General features: G+C 41.7%; 1 protein-coding gene across 1 annotated transcript in view; it reads left to right on the top strand.

Moving 5' to 3' along the window:
- The first annotated feature begins 4,542 nt into the window (after positions 1 to 4,542).
- LOC149457641 (leukocyte antigen CD37-like) overlaps positions 4,543 to 22,465 on the top strand; it is a 269,956-nt gene continuing 252,033 nt past the window's right edge. The window contains exons 1-2 of the mRNA XM_089683416.1: positions 4,543 to 4,674; positions 7,712 to 7,786. Of these exons, the coding sequence (XP_089539542.1) occupies positions 4,543 to 4,674; positions 7,712 to 7,786 (207 nt within the window). The remainder of the gene's footprint in view (positions 4,675 to 7,711; positions 7,787 to 22,465) is intronic.

The following is a 22,465-nucleotide window of genomic DNA, read 5'->3' on the forward strand; positions in this document are numbered from 1 at the left end:
CTCCTTCTAATCTTTTTAGTTCGTCCTTAATCTCATTTATCAGAGAAATATAATTTAATCTATACAGTTTTTTATATGAGGTAGCAAGTTTTATTCCTAGGTATTTTATATCTTTTTCTCTCCAAATAAAGGGGAATTCTTTTTGTAGCTTTTCTTTTTCGCTCTTTGGTATATTAATGTTCAAAATCTCAGTTTTTGTTGGGTTAATTTTTAGATTAGATAGTTCACCATATTCCTTCAGGATCTTCATTATATTTGGTAGTGTTATTCGGGGGTTGCCTACATAAAACAGTAGGTCGTCCGCAAAGGCCGCTACTTTATGTTCTATATTTTCTATCTGGATTCCCCTTACCGCTCCACTATTCCTTATTATTGATAGCAGGGGTTCCAATGTCAATACATACAGCAAGGGGGACAATGGGCATCCTTGCCTTGTTCCATTGGACATCCCAATGGATTCCGACCTTTCCCCATTTACCGTGATGATTGCGGTGGGCTCCTTATATAGTTTACCTATCCATTCACGCATTCTCTCTCCAATCCCCAACACTTCCAAGTTGTCCATCATAAAGCCCCAGTCCACTCTATCAAACGCCTTTTCGGCATCAATTGACAAGAGCACTACCGGGGCTTTCCCTTTTCTACTTTTCTGGATAAGCATCAGAGTTCTCAAGCCATTATCTCTACCCTCTCTCTCCTGAACAAAGCCCACCTGGTCTCCATGAATCCATTCGGGCATTAGATCTTTCAGCCTGTTTGCTAGGACCTTTGCGTACAACTTAGTATTAGTGTTTAATAATGAAATTGGTCTGTAGCTAGAGCACTGAGAGGGATCTTTTTCCTCCTTATGGATGAGAACTACATGGGCCTGAAGGGATTCCCTCCTCCCCTCCATCCCACCTCCCAAGTCATTCATATATTTCTTTAACTTTGGTAACAGTACTTCACTAAATTTTTTATAGTACTTAACTGTATAACCATCCGGGCCTGGGCTTTTCCCTCCCCCTGTACTTCTTAATGCTGCTTCTATTTCTTCCTGAGAAATTTCTGCATCCAAGGAGTTCAGTTGTGTTTCACTAAGCTTTGGCAATCCCGCATTTTTTAAATATGTCCTCCTTTTTTCAATAATACCTTCCCTAATTTCTTTTGGTGATCCTTGGTGGCTGATGTTATACAACTTTCTATAATACTCCGTGAATACTTTAATAATTTCTTTAGTTGAGTGGACCATCTCCCCCTTAGGGCTTTTTATCTTTTCTATATAATTCCTGTTCTTCTTCTTATTCAGGGCTCTCATTAAGTATTTTCCTGGTCTATCACCCCATCTATATCTTTCACTTAATACTTTATTATATACTCTTCTCCTCTCCTCTTCCATCAATCTCTCTAATTCGTCTTTTTTATCCCTTAACTTCTGTCTTGTTTCTATTGTTATTTTTTTCTTGTGTATCTGCTCCAATTCCAGGATTTCCTTTAAGAGTCCACTAACCCTCTCTGTTCTTTCTTTTTTCTTCCTTGCTCCCATCGCAATCAGGATTCCTCTTATATATACCTTATGACTTTCCCATACTGTAGCTGTCGATACTTCCTCTGTTTCATTCTCCTGGAAATATACCTTAATCTCTTCCCTGATCTTCTGCACAATATCCTCATCCAAGAGAAGAGCCTCATTTAACCTCCATCCTAAACCTCCCGTCCACCTTTTTCCCCATCCTATTTTCATTACGACTGGGGCATGGTCCAAAAAAGTTCTTGTCTCTATTTCTATTTTAACCAGCATTTCAATGAGTTGATGATCTATTAGAATGTAATCCAGTCTCGAGTATATCTCATGTGCGTTAGAGAAGAAGGTATAGTCTCTGTCCTTCATATGCATTATTCTCCAGGTGTCCACCAGCTGGAACTCGTGGATCACCTTCCTCAAAGCTCTCAGGGACCTACCCCCTTCTCTCTGCACAAGGGAGGTTGCATCCATTTGTGGGTCCATACAGAGATTCAAATCTCCTGCTATTATCAAACGCCCTTTTTTAAAATCTATCAATTTTTTTAGCAAACCCTTCAGAAAGATCTCAGGTTTCTTGTTGGGGCAATATATATTGGCTAGTGTGCATTCAATTCCCTGTAGTTTACCTTTCAAAAACAGGAATCTCCCTTCCGGGTCAGTCCTTCTATCTTCCAACTCAAATCTCATATTTTTTGCCAATCCTATTGCCACCCCCTTTGCTCTTTTAATTGGAGAGTCAGCGTAATACCATGTAGGATAATATTTGGATTTTAGTTTCACATTAGATTCTATCTCAAAATGTGTCTCCTGCAAAAATACCACTGACGTTGCCCTATGATGTAACTCTTTAAACAACTTAAATCTTTTCCCAGGGCAATTCAACCCATTCACATTATATGTTATAAACTGTATTTCTTCCATCCTTCTTGATTTTATTTATCTCTCTTCTAATTCGTCTCCTCCTATTAGGACCGAATGACTTGCAGAATATTAGCCCCACTCCCCCTCCCCCCCTTCCCCCCACCCCCCCCCCCCACCCCCGCCCCCCCTCTCTTACTTTTCCCCTACCCATTTTTAGGCTTATAAACTGCCTACAAATCATTTGTGGAACTGTTTCCACAGTTGATTTAAAATATTGGGCGTAGACTCCGCCCATGGACGGCTCACCTTTCCTCCGACCTCCCTAGCACCCCTTTCTCTATCTACAAGGCTCTGCAATAACCTTTATTTCCCCACCTCAACCGGAGCCTCCAGAGGGACTTCCACCTCAAAAAAGGGGGATACTAGGGGGGCAAGGAAACAAGAGAGAGAAAAAGAAAAGCGTATTTTTTTGCTCACTTCTCCCTCCCCCCTCTCCCCAACCCCAGAGCCTCTCTCCCCCTCCCCCCGACCCGCTGCCAATCCTCCCCTCCCGTATCATCCGAGTCTCCTTTTTCTTCTTCTTCTTCCCACCCAGTTATCTCCATTCTTTGCAGATCCAGTCTATCACAAAAATCTCTCAGTTCCTCCGGGAATCTCAGGTATGCTGTTACCCCATTTTTCCAGCCAATTAGAGGTGCTGAAGTACCCCATCTATATTGCACGTTCTGTTTTCTCATTTGCTCTAACAGGGGTCTCAGGGATCTCCTTCTCCATAGAGTCTCTGGTGTTAAATCCGCAAAAATTTGAACAGTCAAATCTCCATATTTAATTAACGGTCTTCCCTTGATCTTCTTCCAAATCTCATTTTTGACCCCAAATTTCTGGAACTGTACAACTATATCTCTCGGTCTTTCCCTCTCAGTATCTTGTTTGAACTTTCCTATTCTGAAAACTCCATCCAGTTCAATCACTTCTGTTTCAGGTCTGTCTCTTATGGAGTTTAAGATTTTTTTAACTAGTTCATGTAATGTTTCCCCTTTTGCTGCCTCTGGAATTCCTCTCACCCTAAGGTTAGACCTTCTTTCTTTATTTTCTCGAATTTCCATCCTGTAGAACAGTTTTTTCTGGGTTTTCTCCAAATGGGTTATTTTTTTCCTTAGCTTATCTATGGTTTGGGCCTGGGTTTTAACTTTCTCCTCTGTTTCTTCCATTCTCGTTAGCAGATGCCCTAAATCGTTCCGAATTACTGTCATTTCATGTTTTATCATTTTCTCCAAACTTTGGAACATTTCTATCATCTCCTTCTTATTCGGTATTTGTAGTTCACCATCAAGTTCTTTTTGTCCCAGGCCATCCACTATTTGTTGGCTACAACTGCTGTTCATACCCAGTGATAGTCTCGGGCTGTTTCCTGAGCTAGTGTCCATTTCCCCTTTGGCGCTTGCGCCTTGGGCCCTTTCTGGCGTAATGTTTCCATGTGATGTAAATTTCTTTATCGTGCCTGATTGAGACCCTTTGAGCCCGGCTCCCTTAGGACCTTTATTCTTCATATCCTCTATAAGTCTTTTGTCTTCTATATTCTCTAGATGGGGTTATACCTCTCCTCTATGGTTTGTAATCCAGACAGGTTTACTGAGTTTACTTGTGCTCTCCTAGGGGAACATGGGTCTCTTCTCTTCTGAACCCAGGGAATCCTCCCCTCTCCTCCTTAACCCCTTGTTCCCCACTGTCACTCAGGAGTCCACTATACAATACAATAGGCCCCCAGCAGGTCTCACTCACCCTTCTCTTCCCCGGATGGTGGCTCCAAGCTTGGGTGGAGGGTCTTCACAGCAGCTCTGTCCTGGGGGGGATTCCTCTGGGCTTCCAACTCTGTACCTCGGTTTTTTGTTTTTTTTTTTGCCTCTGGGCTTCGTCCCAGGGATACAGGGTGGGTCTCCTGGCGCTCCCGGGCTCCCTGACCCAGAATCGAAGAGTCAGCTGGCCGGGGGCCCCAGGCAGCAATAGACCGGGGGCTACAGACAGTAGCCAGCCGGGGATTATGGGCAGTAGTTAGCCGGGGGTTGAGGGCAGCAGAGAGCCGGTAACTGTAAGCCGGCGTCTCTCCGTCAAATCAGGCGGCCGGCCGGCTTTCTCCTCTCCCAGAGAGCCTCCGCGGCCGGTCACACACCCCAGCCATGTCACTCCGCTCTCCAGCCGTCCGGGTCCCTCTCTCACCAAGGACCGGAGAGGCCGGCCCGTCACTGCGACCCCCGTCTGGCTCCCATCTCCGGCTCTCCAGACTCCACTCCACGGCCCTCCAGACTCCGGTGAGTCGGCTCCTAAGGGTCACCAGTGAGGTCGGGGAGCGGTACCTAGCCGAAAGCTAGTGCCGCTCACTCCCCACAGCCGCCATGACCAGGCTCCTCCCTCCTCGTCTAAAACCACTTTTGACCTAAAGGGATGCTTTTTGGATGCCATGGACGTTTCTTAGTTTCCAGGCAGAAAGAACAGTAAAAATGCAGACAGGGCACTGGACAAAGCACTAGGGACAAAATATATGTGAAATGGTTTGATACAGTAATGTTATACTATGTGATTTTAGTGTATTTGGAGATGGCCAGGGATTCTGCAGGGGGGACATTGCAGGAGCGCAGGACACAGAAAGTGCTGGAGGGAATCCCTGAGCAATGCTGTAGGGTAATCCCGAATGTAGCCCGGGGTTACCGTTTTTGGTACTGAAAGTTAACCCCGAGCTACACTCCGGAATACCACCAGGGAGGTTAATAAAGGACCTGTCAAAAACTGTCTCTGTGCCTTTATCAATTTTTGACATGTTTTTCGTGAATGATTAGGAGTACAATGTACCCCATACTCATTCGCATGGGAAAGGTGGGATCTGGGGGCCCCCTTGTTGAAGGGGGCATCCAGATTCCAATAAGCCGCCCACCTGCAGACACCTTCAACCACCACCCAGGGTTGTGGGGAAGAGATCCTTGTTCCCATCAACATGGGGACAAGGTACTTTGGGGGGAGTCCCTGTGTCCCAAAACACCCACTTTTTTGAAAGCATGTGGCCTGGTATGGTTTGGGGGGGCACTTGCTTGTCCACCCCCTTTCCTGACCTGCTGGGCTGCATGCTCAGATAAGGGTCTGGTGTGGATTTTGAGAGGAACCCCACACCATTTTTTTTTTTTACAAATTTTGGCACGGGGGGCACACTTTGTTTTTTTTCATGTTGGGACTGATTTGTTTATATTCTTCTGGCAGCAAGGAATCCCTCTGACAGCAGAAGAGTCATGGTTGTTAACAACTTCCTGTCCGGCCATTGTATATAGATGGTGGCAGTGCAGGGTCGGGTGGCCGTTTATAAACGGCCTCCCCGCCCCCTGCTTGTGCCCGCTGTCCTCCGCACACAGTGGAACACAGATCATCGGACAGAACCTCTGTGCGAGGTCCCGATCATGTGATCACTGATTGGCCAATCAGTGATCACATGCGGAGTAGTAAGCAAGATGTTACTTCTGACATCATGGCTTACTACGTGTGAAATCTGTGAATGATCACAGAGGTCACATGGTACAAGGCTATTCACAACAGCCTTGTACCATGTTACAAGCTGTGACCAATCACAGCTCACACAGTAGTTCTCAATGGCTGCAAGAATGCAGCCAGAGAGAAGGAGAAATGATTGCTTTTACAGCCTTTATGGGTGTAAAAGCAATCAGTGTAAAAAAAAAAAAAAAAACTCTTCATCACCCCCCACAAGTAGTACAGTGTCACCATGATACTGCTAGGGTGACAGTATGTAAAAAAAAAACATAAATAATAATATAGAAAAAAAAAAATTTAAAAAAAATGTTTAAAAAATTATAAATTTTGATTTATGATGAAATATTATTTATTTGCAAACTTTTATAAGAAAAACACTTTTTTTTCAAATTTTTGGACTTTTTCATTTACATAGCAAAAAAAATAAAAATCCCAGTGGTGAATAAATACCACCAAAATAAAGCTTTATCTGTCTCAAAAAAATGCTAAAAAATTCATATGGGTACAGTGTTGCATGACCGCGCAATTGTCATTCAAAGTGTGATAGCGCTGAAAGCTGAAAATTGGCCTGGACAGGAAGCGGGTAAAAGTGTCCGGACTGGAAGTGGTTAAGGACTCCACCCCGCTCCATAACAACCAACTGTTCTTTACAATGAATTTGAATGTATTCAATATTTTCGATGCAAATTCAATTCAAATACTCAATCCATTCAAATTCAAATCCATTGGAAAAAATTTGAATTCAGCCAAAAACTAATAAAGTGAAATTAATTTTGTTATGAATGCAACAAAACTAAATTAGTAACTTAATGGATAGATCAGAAACAAGACTAATTTTTTTATTCTGCACATGTTTAATAATAAATGTTTGCTTTTGGGTTTAATACCGCTTTCATTTAGTAGCATTGGTGGCTTTCTCTGATTGGATGAGGGGGGCTGATGACGTCACAAACTCCACCTCAGCCAATTGGAGGAAGCTATGTATTCATTCACAGAATGCAAAGCTTCCTCTTAAAGCTTGATCATTGTTCAGTCTAACTCAGTTTTGTTCTGGGAGATGGGAAGTTCTTATCTCTCTGTAGAAAACACAGCGCTGTGTACTATATGTAGCTGAGGCTAAATTCAGTTTATACAGTGCTCCCAGGCCCTGCAACTATTAGTGAACAAGATAATCCATTTGGATAAGTTTGGTCTAACTATTTAAATATTTATTTAAATGAAACACGGAGATCAACTTTAACATTCTCATGGCAAGGGAATTGCCATTTGGAATTGGAATGGCATTTGAAATTAAAAAGTCAAATTGCAATTATAAATTAGTTAACTCTTGAGTTTAATTAAAGGAAGAAGTGTAGGGTATGTTCCTTGCTTAAATAACAGTTTCTTAGAAATAATACAAATGGCTTTTAGCAGAGTTGTTATGATGAACATTAACCAATTATTACATTTGTGTTAAATTCAGTCACACACAAATTTCATTTTCTTCCGGAGACTAAAGCAGATAATCAACATATCTTACAAAATATTTCATTCAGTGATGCAGGGGTAAATCTTTAAATGTTTTAGACAAGCTTCACACCACTTTCACCCGATTCACAGTTTTCTACTTTGATTCAACTGGAAAATGTGTGAATGTTGAGACAGGAGAATGAATGCTCTATATGCTTTCCTTATGTATTGACTCCTCTGAACCTGCCTAAATGTATTGACATTTGATTTATAAAGAAGTATACTTTTATCAATAAGACAAATTATTTTCCCCAGAAAGGAATGAGTTTTGTAATGTCACTGACTATCTTTATTGCATATTTTCAGTATTTTGCATTCCTCCTTCTCCTGCTTGCGGCTCAGATCACAATGGGAATATTGGTGTACACACATAGGAATTCAGTAAGTGGTTACTTGTTAATATGTATGATATAAATCGTGCTAGACAATCAGTGCATTTAGAGGTTTTGTCTACGCTAAAATTATGTTTAAAGTGTAACCAAAGGTAAAACTTTTTTAAATTTTAAATGTTTTTCTAATAACATAATGTGAAGAGCAAGGATGTACTGTAACACATCCATGGCTGTTTCTAGGGCTGGGCACCAACTATGATAAGCGCATTAGGTCTCAGAGAAGAAAAAATTAAGAACTGGTAGTCTAACGATTTAGTACCGGTACATAGAGTACAGTTAAGAGGCGGTTCCCCCTCGACAGACACCGCCCCCTAGTGGTAGGTGGGTTGAACAATTACACTCTGTCATCCATATAAAGGGTGGGGGTCTCCTGGGAGACACTAGCCTAGCTCTAAAGAAGGGGAAGAGATGCCTGAAACACAGCAGCTGGTTCTGCCATTGTACCTCCATTTGGATGTGGAAGAATGGTCACACTGTGTGCTTCACGCAATACTTGCGTTTAAGATCACTTGGTTTGTGAGTATACTTTTAATTCTTTCAAAAAAAGTGTGCAAAAAGATAATGCATTAGGCGTGTGCTCCCTTTCTGCTTGTAATTTTTTTTATTACAACCTGTGCCCCTATTAAGTAATTACAGTACAGGTCAGGTTGAAAAAAGACACAAGTTTATCTTAAGAAAAAGAAAATCTCCATATACAGTACACAATCTTATACCCACATTTGATCTAGAGTTAGGCAAAAAAAAACCAATAAATCATGATCTAATTTGCTCCAGTGGGGGAAAAATACTTCCTGATCCCCCAGGAAGCAATCAGATATTCCCCAAATAAACTACCCCAGTGTTATTACAATACATGTTAATATCTAGTCATATTTTGTGGATTTTGGAATGCATCCAGCTCTTTTTAAAACAATCTACGGAGCTGGCTAGAACTAGTTTTTGAGGGAGTCTATTTCACATTTTTACAGCTCTTACTTTGAAGAAGCCCTTTCTTAAATGAAGGTCAAATCTCTTCTCTGCCTAACATAAAGAGTAGGGTAGATTTATTAAGTAGAGTCACCCTCTCTGTCTGGTTTGGTGACCACTGCTGCTAGAACTGAAAGTGAGAGAGAATCCAAAATTTTGAGTTGTTGCCAGAATAGGAAAGGAAAGGATATCTTCTAATGGGAACACGGATTCTTGTGACAGCTAACTAAGAGAGGACTCCCTTGAGTGATTTATTTTCACTTCTTGTATTGTCTACTGGACAGAAAGTTAAGGGAAATATCTCATTGGCAAATAGATGGCAAAACCATTAAGAGATATTCAGTAAGTAAACTACCCTTAAAGTGTCTAGATTTTCCAACTATATTAATGCACATAATGCCTTTTTTGTTTCCATATTGCCAATATAAATCATGCTAGACAATCAGTGCATTTAGAGGTTTTGTCTACGCTAAAATTATGTTTAAAGTGTAACTAAAGATAAAACTTTTTTAAATTTTAGATAGAGTAGGGGAGGGTTACAACTCCTGTCAGTTTTTTGCCAATATGTCCCATTGGAGAGATTTCCCTTCACTTCTTATCCCATAGCCAAAACAGAAAGTAAGAGGAAATCGCTCCAAAGTGAGAGAATATTGGTGTGTCACCAGGGTCTCCAGAACTAGTTACCCAGAAGATTTGCCCTCCTATTACTGTCCTGATGTCAACCCAAAATGTGTTTGATTTTTTTACTTTCACTTTCAATGATAATGGTAAGCAAGACAAATAGAAAGGGTAAATCTCCCTAAAGGGGATAACAATAAAAACAGATCATCTTATACCTCTCCACTCTGTATAAAAATTTAGTCACACTTTAAACCACTGTAGTATTGTATTCTGACAGCAGGATCTGTCAGAATACAATGATCGGTGTTGCATGCTATAGTCAGAGGCACTGATCATTCAGGAAAAGACAGGCTTGTTGTACACAAGTCGATTGATAGATCCATGTATGGCAGGCTTAAAGGCTAAGTTCACCTTTGTTCACCTCTTTTTCTCTATATTCCAGCTCCCCTCTGTACCAATATACCATTAATGCACTTCTTTTGCATAAATAAAAAAAAGCTTTCCTTTTATTCTACACACTGTAGTATATTGTGTGTAATTAATATATATATACAGTATATAACGTAAAAAGGGGCTACAAGGAGCATTCACTCTCAAAGCACTATAGGTTACACCATAATAGAGATCCATCTTCTCTGATTATCCCAAATGGAAACGAAATGGATATTTCAGATTGGGTCCATGCACCCTAGGGGACTTAATATAGAGATGGACATTAACTGCTTCATTGATAATAGTTAATCTTGTACTCCCGTAACTTTGAGTATATACGGCTGATTGGGAAATGGCTATCTTCCCTTTTGATTGCATCATATGGACAGACCCGGTTTATTTAATTTAAACCCCCCCTCCCTTTTTCTATGGTCATTGCGAATTTTAAGTCCCATTTTATTCTATCTTATTGTATTTTATCTGAGGTTGTTCTTTTTTATTTATTGAAGTTTATTATTTGTATGTGTCCATATAACTGACATATGGATGTTTTATATGTATGTTCTTCACCTTTGGTTATTGTCATTCATCCATCTGATTATTTTATTTCCCCTGTATATTGTTTTTATGAAAGTACTTAATGTACACATTTGTATTAATTTATAATAGTAACCATGACCACCAAGTATTGTTATTTGACACCATACCACAGAAGTATTAATTTATACATTATTTAATTATATCTTTTGGACCATACTTCTGATACCAGAAACAGTAGATATGGACTTAAGAAATTTTCCATTGCCCTGTTATGGTACCGATATATGCACTATTATATACAGTGGGGATCGAAAGTTTGGGCACCCCAGCTAAAAATTTGTATTGATGTGCATAAAGAAGCCAAGGAAAGATGGAAAAATCTCCAAAAGGCATCAAATTACAGATTAGACATTCTTATAATATGTCAACAAAAGTTAGATTTTATTTCCATCATTTACACTTTCAAAATAACAGAAAACAAAAAAATGGCATCTGCAAAAGTTTGGGCACCCTGCAGAGTTAATATCTTGTACTGCCCCCTTTGGCAAGTATCACAGCTTGTAAACACTTTTTGTAGCCAGCCAAGAGTCTTTCAATTCTTGGTTGAGGTATCTTTTCCCATTCTTCCCTACAAAAGTCTTCCAGTTCTTTGAGATTTCTGGGCTGTCTGTCACGCACTGCTCTTTTAAGGTCTGTCCATAGATTTTCAATTATGTTGAGGTCAGGAGATTGTGAAGGCCATGGCAAAACCTTCAGTTTACGCCTCTTGATGTAATCCCCCGTGGATTTCGAGGTGTGTTTAGGATCATTATCCATTTGTAGAAGCCATCCTCTCTTTAACTTCAGCTTTTTCACAGATGGCATCAAGTTGCCATCCAAAATTTGCTGAAATTTTATTGAATCCACTTTTCCTTCTACTCGTGACATGTTCCCTGTGCCACTGGCTGCAACACAACCCCAAAACATGATTGATCCAACCCCATGCTTAACAGTTGGACAGAGGTTCTTTTCATTAAATTCTGTGCCCCTTCTTCTCCAAACGTACCTTTGCTCATTCCGGCCAAAAAGTTCAATTTTAACCTCATCGGTCCACAGAACTTGTTTCCAAAATGCATCAGGCTTGTCTATATGTTCATTTGCAAAGTTCAAATGATGATTTTTGTGGTGAGGACGTAGAAGAGGTTTTCTTCTGATGACTCTTCCATGAAGACCATATTTGTACAAGTATCTCTTTATAGTGGAATAGTGTACCACAAATCCAGTGTCTGCCAGATCTTTCTGGAGGGATCGTGCAGTCAAACGAGGGTTTTGAATTGTTTTTCTCACAATCCTGCGAGCTGTTCTGTCTGATATTTTTCTTGGTCTTCCAGATCTTGCTTTAACTTCCACTGTTCCTGATGACTGCCATTTCTTAATTACATTCCGAACAGAGGATATTGACATCTGAAAACGCTTTGCTATCTTCTTATAGCCTTCTCCAGCTTTGTGAGCGTCAACTATTTTCAGTTTCAGTTTTCTAGACAACTGCTTAAAAGAACCCATGGTGCTGATTGTTGGGGCAAGGTCAGATGAGTCTGGGCATTTAAAACCTTTGAGTTTGACATCACCTGGTCTTCCCAGACGATGATTGAGAACAATCCATGACACTGGCATGTCTCAGCTTTGCAAAGGGGGCAGTGCATGCTATAAATTCTGCAGGGTGCCCAAACTTTTGCAGACGCCATTTTTTAGTTTTCTGTTATTTTGAAAGTGTAAATGATGGAAATAAAATCTAACTTTTGTTGACATATTATAAGAATGTCTAATCTGTAATTTGATGCCTTTTGGAGATTTTTCCATCTTTCCTTGGCTTCTTTATGCACATTAATACAAATTTTTAGCTGGGGTGCCCAAACTTTCGATCCCCACTGTATGTGTGTTGCTATACTGAAATGTATATTGTATATTTGTGCGTATTCTTTATAATTATACCTTTATCTCATATACATGATAATTATGTATATGAGCAATAATTATGCGCCACAGATTCTTATTTAAATATTGCATTTCTCCCTGGTAATCATCGTTACACAAATGCGGCTCCTGTCTTCATTTATATGGCGCTTGCGTCGTTGCGCGGACTACATGAAAATGGTGGCCATCGCGGAGACATTGGGCTATCACAAAATGGCGCATGCGAAGAGCGCATGCACTATTTACTCTATTTAGAGCCACGAGAGACGTCCATCGCTGTAGGCACACCCCCTATGAATACGTGCTATTGCACGAAATGCGTCAGAGAGGAGCTACAGTGTTGTGACGTCACGCCGCCAGCACCACGTGGGCCCTGGTGGTCCTCTTGGAAATCATCAGATGGTCAGTGTTTTTGTTTCCCTCACTCTTTGTGCTGTACATTTAGAATAAACACCTCCTGTTATAAGGATAATACACTATCTGGCCTCCTCTTTTTGGGGCTCCTTGTGAGCTGTTAACACCCACAGAGTGGCTGTACCAAGTGTGACAGTGGATACCAGGCAGTGAGTGGCACCTGACCAGACCAGACCACAAAGGGACCTCCAGTTTTCTGAGAGTGGTATTTCTAAATGCGCAGTTTGATTGCGTATCTGGTGAGTGCGCAATCTTATTACATGATATCACCACTATACCGGATCAGATCACTGGATTTTGAAGATCATCAGGATCTTTCATGCACCTTAAATGTGGACTATTGTTTGAAAATATGTCTGGCACATTGCATATTGGTCACCATTATGTGACATTGTTATCACTTTGCTTCTCACTTTATGCAAGTACTTTGTCACTGGATTTTCATGCTCATCTATGATGCGTTTTTTTATGACACGCATATGTAATTATTATTTATGAAATGGACAAATTTTCATATCACCAAGTCACTTTATTTTAGTGTGCTTCTGTTAACTGCTATAAGTGAACACATTTGCCTTTTAGTTATTTATATTGATATTTAGCGCTACACCCTGCTTTTATTATTTCATTTGGAGGTTTTATATGGTGCCTTTTGGTGTTTAGCAGCTCTTTTAAGCTTTAAGCGCTTGCTTGCTCTTTTGTTTACCATTCTCTTTTATGGATTGCTATAGTTGTCTTCATAATTTAAGACAACACACACCCTTACCTCAGTGTCCAGATAGCTGTATAAAAAAACCTCTACATTACTTCGGGACAGACCTTAGGTCATAATACAGAAGGCATTGACCAGCTGACCTCATTAGTACACACCCTGCATCATCTACCCTCTTATTCTAGGAAATCACTACCACCCACCTCCAGGTGCATGTTCTGTAATCGTTTCCCACCTGGCCACTGCACATAAATGGCCAGGAGGGATCTTCGCCATTCTGAGTGGACGTTCCTGAACGTCCCTCAGAATGTGGCCACGCAGCTGCGTGCTCTCGGTGTGCCTGTGTCCCCTGGACACAGTGCAACGCTGCTCGGCAGAAGGGCTCTCTGATTGGCCTTTCTGATCACATGATGGCTGTGTCCAATCACAGCCATCATGTAATGTCAACAAAGCCGCCAGTCTGTTGATCGGCTCTGCCTCTCCTCCCACAGAGCCCGCTAGTGAGTAGTAGAGCCGATCTGTGTAAAACTGGGAGTTACACACACATCACAACATAGTGTCCCCCACACAGCTGTCAGTGCACCAGTGATCCACAATTGTCACACAGTACCAGTGATCCACATCTGTCATACAGTACCAATGATCCACATCTGTCACACAGTACCAGTGTTCATCCACATCTGTACCAATGATCCACATCAGTCACGGCACACCAGTGTAAAATAAACATTTGTACCAGTGATCCACATCTGTCACGGTGTACCAGTGTAGATTCCACATCTGTACCAGTGATCCACATCTGTCATGGCGTACCAGTGTAAATTCCACATCTGTACCAGTGATCCATATCTGTCACGGAATACCAGCATAAAATCCACATCTATACCAGTGATCCACATCTGTCACGGTATATCAGTGTAAAATCCACATCTGTACCAATGATCCACATCTGTCACGGTGTCCCAGTGTAAAATCCACATCTGTACCAGTGATTCACATCTGTCACAGTGTACCAACGTAAATTGCACATCTTTACCAGTGATCCACATCTCTCACAGTGTACCAGTGTAAATTCACATCTGTACCAGTGATCCACATCTGTCACGGTGTACCAGAGTTCATCCACTTCTGTACTAGGGATCAACATCTGCTACGGCCTACTAGTGTCAAATCTACATCTGTCAAAGTGTACCAGTACTCATCCACATCTGTACCAGTGATAAACATCTGTCACTGCTCCCCAGTGTCAAATCCACATCTGTTACAGTGTACCAGTGCTCAATATCTGTCACACAGTACTAGTGTAAAATCCACATGAGTACCAGTGAATAACGTCTGTCACAGTGTACCAGAGTAAAATTCACACATGTACCAGTGATCAACATCTGTACCACTGAACATCTAAATCAACATCAGCAATATTAGCAGGGCAGCATAAACATGTCTAAATAATTATACACCAGCGAGGAGGCTTTTCAGATACTGAGTGCGACGGACAAGAGTAGTGAGGAACGCTCTCTGTCAGATTCTGAGTATGAGCCAGTTGAAAGCAGTGAGTCAGCAACAGATTCTGAGGAGGAGAGAGTGCAAACAAAGAGGTACAGGAGATCTGAGGAGCAGGCATCCACTAGTATCACAGTGGCAAGTACAAGCAGCGCAGCACTCCCAGATGATAGGCCAGGCACTGGTAGCAGGGTTTCCCGTCCACAACAAGGTAGGACCCATACTACCCTCCCAGATGTACTTTTATATCCCACGTGGCTGCCTGCTAACTTGGCAGAACCTACCTCCCTTTTACAGCAGAGTCAGGCCCTCAGATACAAGCAGAAAATGATACTCCCAAGTTGATTTTTTTCAATTATTTTTTACTAATGATCTGGTAAATTACATTGTGGAGCAATGTAACCTGTATAGAGAATAAACAGGTGGCGCACACACCTAGTGCATTATCCAAGGTTTATTGAAAGGTATGAAAGGTAAAAACATACTCACAGACGAAGCATGTATCTAAAAAGCATTTGCATAATGACGATGGCCGCAACGGCAAGTAAGGTGTTCCAACTGTCAGTGCGGTCAAATGGCTGATGCGTTTCCCTTTCCTCAAATCTACTGACCAGCCTGTATGAAGGTCAAGCGGTAAATAACCATGGCTAGATGGCTTGGGAGCAGAGCTCCACCTCCTCTACTTGTTATAGGGCGAGGAGTTGGAGGGGGTTAATTAAAAGTGCAATATTTGGTCATTTCTATAAACGCATATACATACATTCACATACACATATACATAGATACATACATGCACTGAAAGAGAAAGCGAATAAAAACATTATATATACATGAATGGATAATTTGCAAATGTAAATAAATAAAAGTAAATATAAAAATAATCATAGTAATAATACTGTCAACAATGATAAAAATAGAGGTAAAAATAATATTACTAAAGATCATAAAAATGAAGATCATAAGACTAGTTGATTGTAGATGATTTGCAATTCAAAGTATCAAGTGTGGCTGTAGACTATATATATTTTTTATAAAATGATATGAAAAAAAATGAAAAAAAAAAATTAATAACTGCAAAAAATTATTTTAAAAATAGTTGTAAAAGACTGTTGTTATAGCAATTACCATTCTCCTAGTGATTATGAAAGTGGGAGAGAGGAAGAAAGAAAAAAAAATATTTAAATTAAAAAAAAAAAAATAATAGCGAAAAAAAAAAGAAAGGAAAATTGGGGGACAGTAAAAAACATGAAATGAAAAGTGTGTCTATGGGTAAATGAATGACCTTTAGGAGGCAATGGTCTGGTGAATTGATAATATATATGAATATGGTATAGATACCTCTGGTGCAGATGTGTAGTGGATGGATGATGGGAGCCTTGCTGGTGATGCCTGAGTGGGATGGTGTGGGAGTGTGCTTTATAGCTATGGGGAAATGGCTGCTGGAATGCATGCCACGAGACCGGAAGTTCACTCCGAATGACGTCACATCCGGCATCCCTGGAACAAAACAGCAACACATGCCCTGACTGCAAGGCTCCTCCCAGGGGGGAAGGAGGGACCGGAGTCAGCACAGCCATGTGAAGGATAGCTGGAGGGGATGAATGTGGTGTAATGGTGATAATGGCATGGATGGCCTCTGGAACAAAGGGACTGAACTGAAGAGTGATGTGGAGGCAGAAGATGAGTGTGACAGAACGGGGGGGGGGGGGGAGAATAGAGACAGAGACGTGTTGTATGGTGTGTACTGGAAAGGCAGCTGATATTGTGACAGAACTGGGGAGGGGGGGGGGGGTGGGAGGAGGGGAAAGAGGAGACAGAGATATGATGAATGTTCTATAATGCGATTAAACCTATGAAAGTGTCAGACTTGGGGGGCGGGGGAAAGGAGGGGGAAAGGAACCAAGAAGGCAGATAAGTTAATGATGAATACTGAAAATATAATGATGAACATGTCAGAACTGAGGGGGGGGGGGAGGGAAGACAGAGATGTGGTGAGTGATGTATGCTGGGAATAATTGTGACAAAAATGGGGGAGAAGGGGAAAAGAGAAGGGGGAGGGAAAGAGAAGACATAAATGTGATGAATAATTAATGCTGGGAAGTAGGAGAAAAAAAAGAGAACTAAATAAATAAAAATAGCCAAATAAAAAATAAAAAAAAAATTTGTTTTGAGAAATATATATGTAAAAAAAAAAAAAAACAACAAAAAAAGAAAACAAACCACCTCTGATGCGGATATATATTTAAAGTATATTATATACATTATTATATATTATATTGGTATAATTACTCACAGGGAAAATATATATATATATATATATATATATATATATAATCCAAGTTCACACAGCACATAATAAAACTGAGCATAATCAAAAGATATGGTGGTGGAAAAAATGATGACGATAAAGACTTTTAGTAAAACAATGAGACCACTAAGTGCAGTTGGACCATATAGACCAGCAATGGGCAAACTACGGCCCGCGGACCTTTTAATCCGGCCCGCTAGGCTCCTCTCACAGTCCACCCTGAAGACCGGTGTAGCATGAAAATCTGTCTCCTATGAGGATCTGTCCCCCTCGACGTATCTGCGCATGTGCCGGAGATCGCCGATCGGCAACTAATGCCTGAAACTGGCACATGCGCAGATAGGTCGAGGGGGACAGATCCTCATAGGAGACAGATTTTCATGCTACACCGGAACTGCGCGGGAACACGGCGAGAGGAACGCGCGGAGCAAAGGTAAGTGCATTGACACAGGGGGGACTTAATATGGGGGATGAAATAATATGGGGAATGAATTACTATATGGGGGATGAATTACTATGGGGGATGAATTACTATAGGGGGGATGAATTACTATATGGGGGATGAATTACTATGGGGGATGAATTACTATATGGGGGATGAATTACTATATGGGGGATGAAATACTATATGGGGGATGAATTACTATGGGGGATGAATTACTATGGGGGATGAATTACTATGGGGGATGAATTACTATATGGGGGATGAATTACTATGGAGGATGAATTACTATATGGGGATGAATTACTATGGGGGATGAATTACTATATGGGGGATGAATTACTATATGGGGGATGAATTACTATATGGGGGATGAATTACTATGGGGGATGAATTACTATATGGGGGATGAATTACTATGGGGGATGAATTACTATATGGGGGATGAATTACTATGGGGGATGAATTACTATATGGGGGATGAATTACTATATGGGGGGTGAATTACTATATGGGGAATGAATTACTATGGGGGATGAATTACTATATGGGGGATGAATTACTATGGGGGATGAATTACTATATGGGGGATGAATTACTATATGGGGGATGAATTACTATGGGGGATGAATTACTATGGGGGATGAATTACTATATGGGGGATGAATTACTATATGGGGGATGAATTACTATGGGGGATGAATTACTATATGGGGGATTAATTACTATGCTTACTATGGGGGAATATTACTATACTTACTATGGATGACACATACACATCATTCATCTACTCTTGGTCCGGCCCCCGGGTCCAATATATGAACCCATTGCGGCCCTCAAGTCAAAAAGTTTGCCCACCCCTGATATAGACCCTTCTGGCCATGATTGCACGAAAATGAAATCTCTAAGGACTTGAACGGCGATGTGCCTAATGTATTGACCACAAAGAAAGTGACTATTGTTAAAGAGTTTCCATCACTCAGATGGGTATATATATAAAGCGGAGTATATCAAGGGGGTTTTTATTCCTGAATACTAGATGAGAGAGTAGATGTCTAACCCCTCTTTTAGCCCCCTGAGTGATAATGTGCCCAAGCGTTGGATCCAGGTTTCCCTCTGGCATAGACGCTGAAAACGTCTGGCTGTGTCTATGTCCTTAGGTATGCTGTCCAAACCAAACACCCTTAGACCTATAGGGTTCTTGTTGTGTTTATCTTTGAAGTGGTTTGGGATGGAGTGTTTATCACGACCATGTTTGATATTCCTTTTGTGTTCCCCAAATCTGGTACGCAAAGTGTGGATGGTACGATCCACATATAATAGACCGCAGTGGCAAATGAGACAGTACAACACATATTGTGTACTACAGTTGATGAACTGCCTAATGCTGTATGAGTTGCCATCATGCCCCATGACCTCTTTTTTCTTGTGCCACATGTACTTGCAAGAGCCACAGTTGCTGACCCCACACTTGTAACTACCTTTTTGGTCAAAAAGTCTGTTCCAAGGGGACCCCATTGAATTTTGAATATTTTTGACTCTGTTGGTGGCTATGTAACTCCTATAATCTTTGGGTTTTCTAAAGATAACCTCCGGATATTCTGGGATGGCACTACTGATAAATGGGTCCTGTTGTAAGATGCCCCAATATTTTTTAAAAATATTTCTTACCTGGAAGGCCTTGGGGTTAAATTGAGTGCAGAAGGCAGTTCGTTTGGTGAGCTGTTTTCCTTCAACACAAACCCGTTCCTGTTCTTGAATGACCAAGGAATATTGTGCTCTATATTTTGTGTATGTGTATGCCCGTTCAATGACGGCTGAAGAGTACCCCTTCTCTGTCGCCCTGTACAATTCGTATGTCATCTTTTCTAAGTGCACACAAAGATCCCTAACCTACCTGAAGTATCAAGAGGATATTAAAAGTGTAAAAAATGGTATAGCGAGCGCTACAGACAGGAATGTGTAAGCAGCTAGAACACCAAAAAAGGCAACCAACCGACCTTATAGTAATCAATAAAAAAGAGAGGGATAGGTGCAGCACTTAAATCAGAATACAAAAGGAATACTCTATAAGGTATATATGCATATAAATGTCAATGATCAAAAACAATATTAAAATAGATGCAAATGTGATACAATGGTAAACAGTGCGCTAATCCATGGAATATGTTAAAGCACACATAAAGTCCTCATCCCAGATCAGTGGTTATAAGAGAGGTGAAGAATCCTAGGAGCAGATAGAGTGCGCACTCACCAGAAGTGCGTATAAATAACGCATGTAGAGAAGTAAAATCAGCAGAATATCTCCGGCATCAAAACTCTGGTCAGATCGCACTCCGCACCATCCTCTGTCTCACCGCGAAGAGCAGTAACCAGTAACCGTCCGGACGTGCAGTTGTGAGAAGGCAGAGGGAATAGTCGGAGTGTCGGTTGCCCGGTTGGTGTAGTGACTGTTCCTGTGTGCGCTCCCCGCCTGTGTCTGCCCAGACATATGAGTGTTTCACTGGTTGTCGTCCGGGTAGAGCTCGCGGATCATTCTCCTTCTCCTGTGGGCTTCCAATACCGTGCTGTGCCTATCTGGACTAAGGAGTACCTTTGACGCTCATATTGTCTGATGAATCCTGGTTACTGCTCTTCGCGGTGAGACAGAGGATGGTGCGGAGTGCGATCTGACCAGAGTTTTGATGCCGGAGATATTCTGCTGATTTTACTTCTCTACATGCGTTATTTATACGCACTTCTGGTGAGTGCGCACTCTATCTGCTCCTAGGATTCTGCACCTCTCTTATAACCACTGATCTGGGATGAGGACTTTATGTGTGCTTTAACATATTCCATGGATTAGCGCACTGTTTACCATTGTATCACATTTGCATCTATTTTAATATTGTTTTTGATCATTGACATTTATATGCATATATACCTTATAGAGTATTCCTTTTGTATTCTGATTTAAGCGCTGCACCTATCCCTCTCTTTTTTATTGATCAAGAGGATATTGTTACAGCCCTTCTTTATTTGCATGGCCATGCCCCTGAACAAATTCACTCTGATTCAATGACCAGACTCCATGAGAGGCATTTCCCCAATATCCTCCCTCTTACCCAAACAGGCCACAAACCCCCCCCAAAAATGTTGTGTATGTTCTAGTAACCAAAAACACCCGATACTACTATTCCCAATGTCCTTCGCAACCAGGACTCAGTATTGGAGAGTACTTCCAGATCTATCACACATCGCTACACTATTAGGCAAGATATTTTTCCAGTTTCCACTATCTGCTATTTCCCTGTATGACCTGGACTGTTTATCAACAGTGCCCCTGCTTGCCGCCTGAACTGACCTTGAACTGTTTATTGATGATGCCTCTGCCTGCAGCTTGAACTATCAACCACGTTTCTGCATTCCATGTGAATTAATCTCGGCCTGTTAATCGCCCATGCTTTGTGCCTGCCTCCTGAACTGATCTTATGTCCTGCCACCGTATTGCTTGGATTCAAGACAGCACAGGGGTCTCAAGTATGTGAGGAGCTCCAGAATAGATTTTCCGAGTGGAGAAAACAAAGTTTTATCGTTTTGTAATTCTCGGAAATGGGTCTTTTAATCCGGAGGCTTTGAAGAGATTGGTTGTGACAAAGCCTCTACCCCTGTGCACAGGTCCTACCTGACCAAGGCCCTAAGCCTGATATTTCTGCCTGCTCCTGACTTACTGACATCATGCCTCTGCCTGCTACCTGTACTATGTACAGTTCCTGCCTACTACCAGGACTGATATTTTGGCTGTGCTGACCATGTTTCTGCCTGGAAAACTCATTTGGCTGTTGTTGACCACATGTCTTCCTGCTTCCTGGACCAATGCTTTGGCTGTGCTGACAATATTTCTGCCTGCTGCCTGTAGTGATTATGGACAGTATTCCTTCCGGCTGCCTGGGCGATTACTTTCGCTGTCACTGACCACGTCCCTGCTTGCTGCCTGGACCAATGCTCTCCTCTGTGGACAACTGCACTAATAAAACCACCCTTTGCTCAACTGAGTGTATTTTGGGGTGTAATTCTTGGTATGTACATTTCCAAGATACATACATTCCTGACCCCAGACACTACTAAACAACTCGTACACTCCCTCATCATCTCACGCCTGGACTACTGCAACTCCCTTCTCACTAGCCTACCCAAACAAACGCTATCCCCACTCCAGTCGATCCTGAACTCAGCGGCGAGACTCATCCACCTCACCAACCACTCCACATCCGCCACCCCTTCACCTCTGCCAATCCCTTCACTGGCTCCCGATTGCCCAGCGCATTAAATTCAAACTGCTAACTCTGACCTACAAAGCCATTCACAACGCCGCCCCAAACTACCTAACCGACCTGATACCCAAATACCAACCTACCTATGCCCTTTGCTCCTCACAGGACCTCCTACTCTCTAGCTCCCTGGTCTCCTCCTCCCACGCCCGATTGCAGGATTCTCCAGGACTTCCCCCATCCTCTGGAACTCCCTTCCCCAATCCATCAGACTGTCACCTACCCTCCTCACCTTCAGGCGCACCCTGAAACCCACCTCTTCAGGGAAGCATACCCCACCCACACCTAACAACTGGCCTCCTCCACTCCTCCCACCACTCCATCCCCCACAGCCATTTCCTCCTGTACCACTTTCCCCACCCTCCTAGATTGTAAGCTCAAAAGAGCAGGGCGCTCGAACCCCTTGTGTATTGTCTTGTTTCTGTCTTGTCTCATGTTCTGTCCCCCTTGCTATTGTACATCGCTGA

This window comes from Staurois parvus, unplaced genomic scaffold, assembly GCF_062004578.1.
Source record: "Staurois parvus isolate SC_StPar_1 unplaced genomic scaffold, SC_StPar_1.0 ptg000309l, whole genome shotgun sequence".
Lineage (NCBI taxonomy): Eukaryota > Metazoa > Chordata > Amphibia > Anura > Ranidae > Staurois > Staurois parvus.